The sequence below is a fragment of the Manis javanica genome, chromosome 12 (assembly GCF_040802235.1).
Source record: "Manis javanica isolate MJ-LG chromosome 12, MJ_LKY, whole genome shotgun sequence".
NCBI classification, from domain to species: domain Eukaryota; kingdom Metazoa; phylum Chordata; class Mammalia; order Pholidota; family Manidae; genus Manis; species Manis javanica.
The window spans coordinates 33211824-33225873 of record NC_133167.1 but is presented as its reverse complement, the minus strand read 5'-3'; the positions used below and the strand labels follow the sequence as shown (position 1 = coordinate 33225873).

The 14050-nt window shown below is 38.4% G+C and overlaps 1 protein-coding gene across 1 annotated transcript in view; it reads left to right on the top strand.

Moving 5' to 3' along the window:
* LOC108391580 (aldehyde oxidase 4-like) overlaps positions 1-14050 on the top strand; it is a 71986-nt gene that overhangs the window by 29159 nt on the left and 28777 nt on the right. Inside the window, exon 14 of the mRNA XM_017651223.3 lies at positions 1895-2079. Within this exon, the coding sequence (XP_017506712.1) occupies positions 1895-2079 (185 nt within the window). The remainder of the gene's footprint in view (positions 1-1894; positions 2080-14050) is intronic.

Here is a 14050-nt window from a genome sequence, read left to right as displayed (position 1 = left end):
GACCTATAAATACCAGCCATCTCCAGTGAAACCAAGAAAACCAGTTAGGCACCCTAGGCATTTGTGAAAACTTATCTATGATACGGTGGATATTGTCCAACTGAACTTGAACAGTCTGAGAGAAATCAGACAAATTAAAACAACACATTCCTGGGGACTGTTCACATCCCATATGTTCTTTTAACAGTAGATAGTCTGTAGTTGTAAGATTTTGGAGCGCTACAACTTGCACTTCTCCTAATTCTTGGCTGAGTTCCACCAGTATAGATCCAGTCAAATTTGTTGTTTTACTGTATGCACAGGCCAGCTTAGATATCTCCTTCTTCATTCCAATGGCAAGTCCAGGAACCAGTGAGATGAATGCGGCTGCAACTGCAGCATCGCCTGGATCTTTGTTGAGGTTTTTTTTGATGATCATCTTCTGGCATGACTCTTGCAGAGAGTGCTGATGTTGGAAGTTCTTCTTCATATCGTATCTTAATTCATTTTCTGGGTAGCCAAATTAGGCTTTGATCCTCTGTACAAACACAAACAGACCCTTTGCCCACACTTTGATATGCCCTTTATACCATTGTGTAGAACTCATTGGAGGTCACCACACAGGAACTGCTTTTTTTTTTTAAGAGAAAGGAATATTATCAGAAAAATGTACCTCCATAGCCGATCATCTGACACCCTTTAAGTGATCAAAATTAAGGATATTTAAAGCATGCATTAATCATTGATTTACAGTTAGTTTTATCCTATCAGGGAGTAATCCCCTTTTTCTTTCTTTCTTTTTTTTTATCATTAATCTACACTTACATGAAAAATATTATGTTTACTAGGCTCTTCCCTATACCAGGTCCCCCCTATAAACCACTTTACAGTCACTGTCCATTAGCATAGCAAAATGCTGTAGAATCACTACTTGTCTTCTCTGTGTTGTACAGCCCTCCACTTTCTCCCTCCCCCCCATGCATGCTAATCTTAAGACCCTCCTTCTTCTTTCCCCCCCCTTATCCCTCCCTACCCACCCATCCTCCCCAGTCCCTTTCCCTTTGGTACCTGTTAGTCCATTCTTGGGTTCTGTGATTCCGCTGCTGTTTTGTTTCTTCAGTTTTTCCTTTGTTCTTATACTCCACAGATGAGTGAAATCATTTGGTATTTGTCTTTGTCCGCTTGGCTTATTTCACGGAGCATAATACCCTCCAGCTCCATCCATGTTGCTGCAAATGGTAGGATTTGCCTTCTTCTTATGGCTGAGTAGTATTCCATTGTGTATATGTACCACATCTTCTTTATCCATTCATCTACCGATGGAAATTTAGGTTTCTTCCAATTCTTGGCTATTGTAAATAGTTCAAGCTTTCTTTTTTTTAAGAATAAAACTCAAATTAAATTTACATAGAATACCAAACTAAAACAGCTCAAAGTGGAGGTGTGGTAGTTCACTCTGAGAGCCACGGCCTCTTGATCATCCCCTCACCCTTCTCAGCAGCCCCTAAGGCACCATCTGATCAAACCCAACCTTCTCATTTTAAAGAAAATTAAGACCCAAACCTTTCAGCCACTTGCCCAAGGCCACATGTGGTGATTCAGAGTTGAAAGTAGGGAAGCACAGACTCTGGAGCTAGCCTTCTTGGATTTCCACCCCAGTTCTGCCACTGATTGTACAAGTTACTTGGCCTCGCAGTTTTCTCATCAGTAAACTGGAAATGAGTTGTTCTGAAGATTACATATTAAAACATATAAAGCTCATAGGTCAGTACTCACATACAGCAACACTAGAGCCAACAGCAGTGACAGCTTGTATCATTTACAGGATCCCTTCTATTATAAATAATTACCAGTTATCACTTGCATTGGACAGTGGAGATGAGCACTAACATTCTTAGTGTTTCTCTGTTTCCAGGGGCACTTCGTGGCAGGACTCCGTATGGCCCAGCGACAAGAGAGTGCCTTTGCTATTGTCAATGCCGGGATGAGTGTGAGGTTTGAAGAGGGCACAGATACAATCAAGGGCCTTCAAATGTTCTACGGGAATGTTGGTCCCACCGTCATCTCTGCAAGCCAAACCTGCCAGCAGCTCATTGGGAGGTATGTCATAGCATTCTCTGGAACATAGAATTCAGGCCTTTTTATTTTAACATATGAATGAAAATAGCCCCTGGAGAATTTTTTGCTGATATAAAAAAATGTGTGTGTGTATACATATATATAAATATGTATATATAAATCATGTAGAAAATTTAAGCACTCAGAAAGTATAAAGAAAGTAAATCACCAAAATCCATCCTCCTTCAAGATAAAGTTCTTTTATTGCAGTTTCTGTGTTGTAATGTAATGTACAAATTCCAAAATTCTGTAATATATAAATTAATCTCAGTAGATGATGTCTTCAAAATTTCACTTCTAATTAACTTGCAAAAAGCAAATGTTGGAGAATTAAAGACGGCAGTGTGAGAGGTGAGACAGAAAACTCCTCCCAAAACCACACATAATATGAAAATATAGCAAATACATCAAATCCTGAAAAAGCAACAGGAAAGAAGGCTGGATGTAGCAGACTTCTACACCTGGGGAAACCAGCAGACCTCAAGGAAAAGGGTAAAATACCAAAGCCACAATCCAGAGGGTCCCAAGCCCTTTCCCCACCCCAGCTCACCAGAGGGAGGAAGAGAAATGGAGCGGGGCGGGGGTGAGGGCTGTGACTGCTGAACACCCAGCCCTGGAGATCTGCTCTGGGAGCATGAACCCACATTACATGGTGATCTGGACGTTAGTGGGGTTGGAAAGTGGAGACAGGTGGAACACTTGGAGAAACTGAGATTCCAGCTGCTTGTGGAAAACAAGGATACACATCCAGCATCTCTGGGACAAAATAAAGGTGGGCAGTCTGAGACTTCCTAACAGTGAGAGGGCTGCTAAAGGGGCAAGGATTGCACAGAACTTGTTGCTCAGGAGAAAGGACAGGTGGACAAAACTGTCTAGATGCAATCTGGCCAGCAGGTTTGGAACTTTCAGGAGCTTCAGGCACTCCATGCCCCTGGCTGGCAATGCAGCTACAAGGCCCCACATCACAATACACAGTCTGCTGTACCTTCCTCCCAGCGGGCACCAGCCCACAAACTAGCTGCATGGCCATTGCACCAGGTCAGCCACATGGCGGCCCGAATAATGGCAGCTATAAGTGCAAAGCATAGAGGCTTCTCCCTGCATGCTCGGCTCACTGGCCCTGGCAGTGGAGACAGGCACTGCAGCTGGGCAAGAAACAGCTCTTTCATCCTAACAGAAACCAGCACCACTCGCCTGCAACCCCCACCATCGCTCCAACAGCTGATCAGCTTCAGAGAGTAGAGCTTCTGGGCACTAGAGGGCACCACCAACAAATATGAAATATCAAAGGAACCTAGTTCAAACAAAAGCCAACAAACACCAGAAAGAGGGCCAAGTGAAACTGAATTTATCAATCTTTCTGAAAGAGATTTCAAAATAAAAATCATAAACATGCTCACAGGGCCACAGAAAAATATTCAAGAACTCAGGGAGCAATTCTGGAATGAGATACAAATGTTGAAGAATACGGTATCTGAAATGAAACATACAATGGAGGGATGTAAAAGCAGATTAGGTGAAGTAGAGGAAACAGTAAATTAAACAGAAATTAGAGAAAAGGAATACAAAGAAGCTGATGCACAGAGAGAAAAAAGGTCTCTAAGAATGAAAGAATACTGAGAGAACTGTGTGACCAATCCAAACAGAACAATATTCACATTATAGGGGTACTGAGAAAGAAGAGAGAGAAAAAAGGATAAGAAGTATCTTTGAGGAGGTAATTGCTGAAAACTTCTCCAATCTAGGGAAGGAGAAAGTGTCTCAGGCCATGGAGGTGCACAGATCTCCCAACACAAGGGACCCAAGAAAGACAACACCAAGACATATAATAATTAAAATGGCAAGGATCAAGGATAAGAACAGACTATTAAAAGCAGCCAGAGAGAGAAAAATGATCACCTACAGAGGAAAACCCATTAGGCTATCATCAGACTTCTCAACAGAAACCTTACAGGCAAGAAAGGAGTGGCATGATATATTTAATGCAATGAAACAGAAGGGTCTCAAACCAAGAATACTCTACCTGGCAAAATTATTATTTAAATTTGAAGGAAGGATTAAATAATTTCCAGATAAGCAAAAGCTGAGAGAATTTACTTCCCACAAACCATCTCTACAGTGTATTTTGGAGGGACTGCTCTAGATAGAAGTGCTCCTATGGCTAAATAGCTGTCACCAGAGGAAATAAAACACAGTAAAAAAAAGTAGAACAATTAAATTTGATGCAAAATCAAATCAACTACCCCCGAAGTTGGTCAAGGGATAGACAAAGAGTACAGAACTATGACCCTTAATATATAAAGAATAGATGAGGAATAAAAAGGAGAAAAAAAAGGACCTTTAGATTGTGTTTGTAACTGCATACTAAGTGAGGTAAATTGGACTGTTAAATAGTAAGGAAGTTACCCTTGAACCTTTGATAACCACGAATCTAAAGCCTGCCATAGCAATAAGTACATACCTATCTATAATCACCCTAAGTGTAAATGGCCTGAATGCACCAATCAAAAGACATAGAGTCACAAATAGATTTAAAAAAAAACTGGACCCATTTATATGCTGCCTACAAGAGACTCACTTCAAACCTAGACATACACAGAGTAAAACTGAAGAGATGGAAAAAAGTATTTCATGCAACTAATGCAGAAAAAAGCAGGGGTTGCAGTACATGTATCAGACAAAATAGACTTCAAAACAAAGAAAGTAACAAGAGACAAAGAAGGGCATTACATAATGATTGAGGGGGTCAATCCAACAAGAGGATATAAGCTTTATAAATATCTGTGCATCCAACATAGGAGCACCTACATATGTGAAACAAATACTAACAGAATTAAAGGGGGAAATAGAATGCAAAGCATTCATCTTAGGAGATTCAACACAACATTCACTCCAAAGGACAAATCAACCAGACAGAAAATAAGTAATAAGTAAGGAGACAAAGGCATTGAACAACACATTAGAACAGATGCACCTAACAGACATCTATGGAACACTCCACCCAAAAGCAGCAGTATACATATTATTCTCAAGTGTACATGGAACATTTTCCAGAATAGATCACATACTAGGTGACAACAAGAACCTCAGTAAATTCAAAAAGACCAGCTTCTTGACCAGAAAGGTATGAAACTAGGAATAAATTATGCAAAGAAAAAACAAGAAAGCTCACAAACACATGGAGGTTTAACAACATGCTCCTAAATAAAGAGTCAATGACCAAATAAAAACATAAATCAATAAATATATGGAGACTAATGAAAAAAAACAATTGAACACCCCAAAATCTGTGGGACATAGTGAAGGCCATGCTAGGATGAAAGTATATTGCAATACAGGCATACCTCAGGAAAGAACAATCACAAATGAACAGTCTTAGCTCACAATTAATAAAAAAAGAAAAAGAAAAACAAATGATGCCCAAAGTCTGTTGAAGGAGGGTTATAACAAAGCTCAGATGAGAAATAAATAAAATTGAGAAGAATAAAGCAACAGAAAGAATCAATGAAACCAGGAGCTGGTTCCTCAAGAAAATAAACAAAACAAATAGACCCCTAACCAGACTTATCAAGAAAAAAAGAGAGTCTACACACATAAACAGAATCAGAAATGAGAAAGGAACAATCACTACAGACACCACAGAAATACAAAGAATTATTAGAGAATACTATGAAAAATTATATGCTAACAAATTGGATAACCTAGAAGAAAAGGACAACTTTCTAGAAAAATACAACCTTTCAAGGCTGACCCAGGAAGAAACCATAAATCTGAACAACCAATTATGAGCAATGAAATTGAATTAGTAATCAAAAAAGTACCTAAGAACAAAACACCTGGACCAGATGGTTTCACCACTGAATTTTATCAAACATTTAGAGAAGACCTAATACTGATCCTCCTAAAGGTTTTCAAAAAAGTAGAAAAGTAGGGAATACTTCCAAACTCATTCTATGAGGCTAGCATCACTCTAATACCAAAACCAGGCAAAGATGCCACAAAGAAAGAACGTTACAGACCAATATCCCTGATGAACATAGATGCAAAAATACTCAACAAAGTATTAGCAAACCAAATTCAAAATTACATTTAAAAGATCATTCTTATGATAACTGGATTTATTCGAGGGATGCAAGGATGGTACAATATTCAAAAATCCATCAATATTATGCACTACATCAACAAAAAGAAGGACTAAAAACACATGATTATCTTCATAGATGCTGAAAAAGCATTCAGCAGAATTCAACACCCATTCATGATAAAAACTATCAATAAAATGGGTATAGAGGGCAAGTACCTCAACATAATAAAGGCCATATATGACAAACCCACAGCCAACATTATACTTAACAGCGAGAAGGTGAAAGCTTTTCCTCTAAGATCAGGAACAACACAAGGATGCCCACTCACCCCACTTTTATTCAACATAGCTCTGGAGGTCCTAGCCATGGCAATCAGACAACACAGAGAAATAAAAGGCATCCAGATTGGTAAGGAAGAAGTTAAGCTGTCACTGTTTGCAGATGACATGATATTGTACATAAAAAACCCTAAGGAATCCACCCCAAAACTACTAGAAATAATAACCGAATTCAGCAAAGTTCCAGGATACAAGATCAATACACAGAAATCTGTTGCATTCCTATATACTAACAATGAACTAGCAGAAAGAGAAATCAGGAAAACAATTCATTCACAATTGCATCAAAAAGAATAAAATACCAAGGCATAAACCTAATTAAGGAAGTGAAAGACCTATACTCTGAAAACTACAAGACACTCATGAGAGAAATTAAAGAAGATACCAATAAATGGAAATATATCCCATGCTCATGGATAGGAAGAATTAATACTGTCAAAATGGCAATCCTGCCTAAAGCAATCTACAGATGCAATCCCTATCAAAATACCAATGGCATTCTTCCACCAACAGAGAAAATAGTTCTAAAATTCATATGGAACCACAAAAGACTACAAATAGCCAAAGCAATCCTGAGAAGGAAGAATAAAGCTGGGGGATTACACTCCCTGACTTCAAGCTCTACTATAAAGCCACAAGTAACAAAACAATTTGGTACTGGCATAAGAACAGACCCAAAGATCAATGGAACAGAATAGGGAGCCCAGATATAAACCCAAGCATATATGGTCAATTAATATATGGTAAAGGAGCTGTGAATATACAATGGGAAAATGACAGCCTGTGATAATTGAGAGAATAGCTACTATAAGCACATTTTAGATAATCTGAATTTCTTTATAACTAAGTACTGCCACTAACTCCACAGCTAAAAAATTTTGGTAAAGATTTCTGATGAGTCATATTCATACCAAGTAAAGACTAAATGTTACTGGAGTTTGCAAAATCAACCAAAGTTTCAAAGTACTTTAAAAAAAAAGTGTTAAAGAACTCCACAACTGGTGTTGGCAAATATGGACAGCTACATGTAAGAGAATGAAACTGGGTAATTGTCTAACTCCATACACAAAAGTAAACTTGAAATGGATCAAAGACCTGAATGTGAGTCATGAAACCATAAAACTCTTAGAAGAAAACATAGGCAAAAATCTCTTGAATATAAATGTGAGCAAATTTTTCCTGAACACATCTCCTTGGGCAAAGGCAACAAAAGCAAAAATGAACAAATGAGACTACATCAAATTAAAAAGCTTCTGTACACCAAAGGACACCATCAGCAGAACAAAAAGGCATATGGGAGAATATATTCATAGATGACACATCTGATAAGGTGTTAATGTCCAAAATATATAAAGAGCTCACATGCCTCAACATCCAAAAAACAAATAACCTGATTAAAAACTGGGCAGAGGATCTGAACAGACACTTCTCCAAAGAAGAAATTCAAATGACCAATAGGCACATGAAAAGATGCTCCACATTGCTGATTATCAAGGACATGCAAATTAAAACCTCAAAGAGATATCACATCACACCAGTTAGGATGGCCAACATTGAAAAGGTAAGGAACGACAAATGCTGGTGAGGATGCTGAGAAAGGAGAACCCTCCTACTGCTGGTGGGAATGTAAATTAGTTCAACCATTGTGGAAAGCAATATGGAGGTTCCTCAAAAAACTAAAAATAGAAAAAGCATTTGACCCAGGAATTTCAATCCTAGGAATTTACCCAAAGAATATAATTTCTCAGATCAAAAAGACATATGCACCCCTATGTTTATCACAGCACTATTTACAATAGCCAAGATATGGAAGCAATGTAAGTGTCCGTCAGTAGATGAATGGATAAAGCAGAGGTGGTACATATACACAATGGAATACTATTCAACCATAAGAAAGAAACAAATTCAACCATTTGCAACAATGTGGATGGAGCTGAAGGATATTATGCTCCATTTAATAAGCTGTGTGTAGAAAGACAAGTACCAAATAATTTCCCTCATTTGTGGAGTATAACAATGAAGGAAAACTGAAGGAACAAAACAGCAGCAGACTCACAGACTCCAAGAGGATTGGCAGTTACCAAAGGGGAGGGGTGGGGGAGAGTGGGTGTGGAGGGAGGGAGAGGGGGATTGAGGGTTATTATGATTAGTTCACATGGTGTGGGGGTGATCACAGGAAAACAGTGTAGCACAAAGAAGGCAAGTAGTGACTCTGTGGCATCTTACTATACTGATGGACAGTGACTTCAATGGGGTATTGGAGGGACTTGATAATATGGGTGAATGTAGTAACCACAATGTTTTTCATGTGAAACCTTCCTAAGAATGTATATCAATGATACCTTAATTTGAAAAAAAGAAAACAAAGCAAATGTTTCCAATACTGTGTCCTAAGATACCTGAAAATGTCCTTAAACCACATAAAGAAAATGCAATATTCAAAAATGCATTAAATGACCTTCTCCCTGTTACTCTCATTATTGCTAGCTTTTGGAAAGTAGGTTTTTAAAATTCTTCCAACTACTGCTTTTACAGTAATTTTTACCTACCTATCATATTCATTGTCAACAATTAGAACTTACTGCAATTTTTTTTCTGAAATACTAAAATAACTCAGTTCTTCCAAGGCATTTATGTAGAAACCTTCATTTTCAAAAAATATTACAACTATCATTAATAATTCAGTCATTTACTAGTTATTACATCTGTAGTGTACATACCCGGTGTGGTCTCATTGCTGGAGATACAGCAGTGAACAAGACAAAGTCCCAGATCTTAGGAAGCTTTGGTTTTATTACTTTTTTTAACCTAAGCTATTTGAGGTAAATCAAGATTCTCAGATCATAAAGTTAAAAATAATAAGAGGGAAATTCAAGATGGTGGCATGAGAGGTGAGATGGAGAATTCCTCCCAAAACCACAGACAGTATGAAAATGTAGTTAATTGACACAACTAACCCTAAAACAACAACAAGAAAGAAGGCTGAACCAGACTGCACACAGACCTCATGAACAGAGCAGACCTCACAAAACAGGGTAATATATGAAAGCCTTAATCAGGAGGGACCGAAGCCCTTCCCCCACCCCAGCCCACTGGCAGGAGGAAGAGAAACAGAGTTGGGGAGGGGTGGAAGCCTGGGACTGCTGAACACCCAGCCCTGGAGGTCTGCTTTGGGAGCAGAAACCTACACTGTGTGGTGCTCTGGATGTTGGGGAGCTCAGACAGGTGGAGTGCTTGAGAGACAGATTCCAGCCATTTGTGGAGGAAAGGATCCACACCCAGCCACTCTGGAAGAAGGGAAAGGCAGGCATTCTGAGAGGCTTCATAGCAGTGAGAGGGCTGCTGAAGGAGCGGGGTTTGCATGGAGCTTGCTGTGCAGAGGAGGGGAGAGCTGGACAAGGTTGTCTGGGCATGCTCTGCCCAGCTATTTGGGAACTTTGAGGAGCTTCAGAAGCCCCATCCCCCTGGCTGGCTGCTCAGCTCCGAGACCCTCCACTGTGACACACAGCTTGCTGCACCTTCCTCCTGGCCTGCCAGCACTGGTTCGCAAACCGGCAGTCACTGTGCTGGTGTCAGGCCAGCCAGAGGGAGGCCCCGCCTACAACAGCTAGAGACACAAAGCACAGAGGCTTACACCTGTGTGCTTGGCCCACTGGCTCTGATACCGGAGACAGGCACGGCAGAAGGAAATCAGGAAACAGATCTTTCCTCCCCCCAGGCACCAGCTCCACTCCCCTACGACACCCAACTTCACTCTAGGGGCTGAGGAGCTCCAGAGACCAGAGCTTCTCGGCACTAGTGGGCAACACACAGAGATATGAAATGTCAAAAGAACATGGTTCAGACCAAAATCTCACAAACCCCAGAAAAAGGATCAAATGAAACTGAACTCACTGATCTGCTTGAAAGAGAGTTCAAAATAAAAATCATAAACATGCTTATGGAGGTACAGAAAAATATTCAAGAACGCAGGAATGAATTTAGGTTGGAGATCCAATCATTAAGAAATTCCATATCTGAAATGAAACATACAATAGAGGTATTTAAAAACAGATTAGATGTAGTAGAAGAGATGGTAAATGAAATAGAAATTAGAGAAGAGGAATACAAAGAAGCTGAGGCACAGAGAGAAAAAAGAATCTCTAAGAATGAAAGAATATTGAGATAATTGTGTGATGAATACAAATGAAACAATTTTCATATTTTAAGGGTACCAGAAGAAGAAGAGAAAGAAAAAGGGATAGAAAGTGTCATTGAGGAGGTAGTTGCTGAAAACCTCCCCAATGTGGGGAAGGAAATAGTCTCTCAAGCCATGGAGCTGCACAGATCTCCCAACACAAAGGACCCAAGGAAGACAACATCAAGACATATAATAATTAAAATGGCAAAGATCAAGGATAAAGACAGACTTTTAAAAGCAGCTAGAGAGAGAAAAAAGATCACATATAAAGGAAAACCAATCAGGCTATCATCAGACTTCTCAACAGAAACTTTACAGGCAAGAAGGGAGTGGCAAGATATATTTAATGCAATGAAGCAGAAGGGCCTTGAACCAAGAATACTATACCCAGCAAGGTTATCATTTAAATCTAAATGAGGGATTAAACAATTTTCAGGTAAGAAAAAGTTGAGAAAATTTATTTCCCACAAACCACCTCTACAGTGCATTTTGGAGGGACTCCTATAGATGGAAGTGTTCCTAAGGATAAATAGATGTGACCCAAGGGATAGAAAAAGAGTACAGAATATTATTTATAACATACAAAGAATGGAGGAGGAAGAAAAAGGAGGGGAAAAAAAGAGAGAAACTTTAGGTTGTGTTTGTAATAGCACACAAAGTGAGTGAAACTAGACTGTTAGATAGTAAGGGAATGACCCTTGAACCTTTGGTAACCACAAATTCTAAAGCCTGCAATGGCAATAAGTACATACCTATTGATAATCACCCTAAATGTAAATGGTCTGAATGCACCAATCAAAAGATGTAGAGTCACTGAATGGATTAAAAAAACAATACCCATCTATATGCTGCCTACAAGAGACTCATTTCAAACCCAAAGACATACACAGACTGAAAGTAAAGGGATGGAAAAAAATATTTCATGCAACTAACAGGGAGAAAAAAGCAGGAGTTGTCGTACTTGTATCACACAAAATAGGCTTCAAAACAAAGAAAGTAAGAAGAGACAAAGAAGACACTACATAATGATAAAGGGGTCAGTCCAACAAGAGTATATAACTGTTATAAATATCTATGCACCCAACAAAGAATCACCTACATATGTGAAACAAATACTAACTGAATTAAAGGGGGAAATAGAATGCAATACATTCACTTTAGGAGACTTTAACACACCACTCACTCCAAAGGACAGATCAACCAGACAGAAAATAAGTAAAGAGACAGAGGCACTGAACCACATATTAGAACAGATGGACCTAACAGACATCTACACAACACTCCATCCAAAAGAAACAGGATACACATTCTTCTCCAGTACACATGGAACATTTTCAAGAATAGATCATATACTAGGCCACAAAAAGAACTTCAGTAAATTCAAATAAATTGAAATTGTACCAACCAGCTTCTCAGATCACAAAGGTATGAAACTAGAAATAAATTACACAAAGAAAATGAAAAAGCCCACAAACACATGGAGGCTTAATAACATGCTCCTAAATAATCAATGGATCAATGACCAAATAAAAACAGAGATCAAGCAATATATGGAGACAAATGACAACAATGATTGAACAATACAAAAATCTGTGGGACACAGTGAAGGCTGTGCTAAGAGGGAAATGTATTGTAATACAGGCATACCTCAGGAAAGAAGAACAATCCCAAATGAACAGTCTAAACTCACAATTAATGAAACTAGAAAAGGAAGAATAAATGAGGTCCAAAGCCAGTAGAAGGAGGGACATAATAAAGATTAAATAAAATTGAGAAGAATAAAACAATAGAAAGAATTAATGAAAGCAGAAGCTGGTACTTTGAGAAAATAAACAAAATAGATAAACCCCTAGCCAGACTTACCAATAAAAAGAGAGAGTATACACACATAAACAGAATCAGAAATGAGAAAGGAAAAATCACTACAGACACCACAGAAATAAAAAGAATTATGAGAGAAGGCTATGAAAAATTATATAGTAATAAACTGGATAACCTAGAAGAAATTGACAACTTTCTAGAAAAATAATCTTCCAAGGCTGACCCAGAAAGAAACAGAAAATCTGAATAGACCAATTACCAGCAAAGAAATTGAATTGTTAAAATCAAAAAACTACCTAAGAATGAAACCCCTGGACCAGATGATTTCACTGCTGAATTTTATCAAAAATTTAGTGAAGACCTAATACCCATCCTCTTTAAACTTTTCCAAAAAGTAGAAGAGGAGGTAATACTCCCAAATTCATTCTATAAGGCCAACATCACTCTAATACCAAAACCAGGCAAAGATACCACAAAAAAAGAAAATTAAAGACCAATATCCCTGATGAACATAGAGGCAAAAATACTCAACAAAATATTAGCAAACCAAACTCAAAAATACATCAAAAAGATCATCTATCATGATCAAGTGGGATTCATCCCAGGGATGCAAAGATGATACAACATTCAAAAATCCATCAACATCATCCACCACATCAACGAAAAGGACAAAAACCACATGATCATCTCCATAGATGCTGAAAAAGCATTTGACAAAATTCAACATCCACTCATGATAAAAACTCTCAGCAAAATGGGTATAGAGGGCAAGTACCTCAACATAATAAAGGCTATATATGACAAACCTATAGCCAACATTATACTTAACAGCAAGAAGCTGAAAGCTATTCCTTTAAGATCGGGAACAAGACAAGGATGCCCACTCTCCCCACTTTTATTCAACATAGTTCTGGAAGTCCTAGCCATGGCAATCAGACAGCACAAAGAAGTAAAAGGTGCCAGATAGGCAAGAAGAAGTCAAACTGTTCCTGTTTGCAGATGACATGATATTGTACATAAAAAACCCTAAATAATCCACTCCAAAACTAGATCTAATATCTGAGTCCAGCAAATTTGTGGGATACAAAATTAATACACAGAAATCTGTTGCATTCCTATACAGTAATGATGAACTAGCAGAAAGAGAAATCAAGAAAACAATTCCATTCACAATTTCATCAAAAAGTATAAAATACCTAGGAATAAACCTAATGAAGGAAGTGAAAGACCTATACCCTGAAAACTATGGAACACTCTTAAGAGAAATTAAAGAGGACACTAACAAATGGAAACTCATCCCATGCTCTTGGCTAGGAAGAATTAATATTGTCAAAATGGCCATCCTACCTAAAGCAATCTACAGATTCAATGCAATCCCTATCAAAATACCAACAGCATTCTTCAGTGAACTAGAGTAAATAGTTCTAAAATTCATATGGAACCACCAAAGACCCAGAATAGCCAAAGCAATGCTGAGAAGAAAGAATAAAGCAGGCAGAATTATGCTCCCTGACTTCAAGCTCTACTAC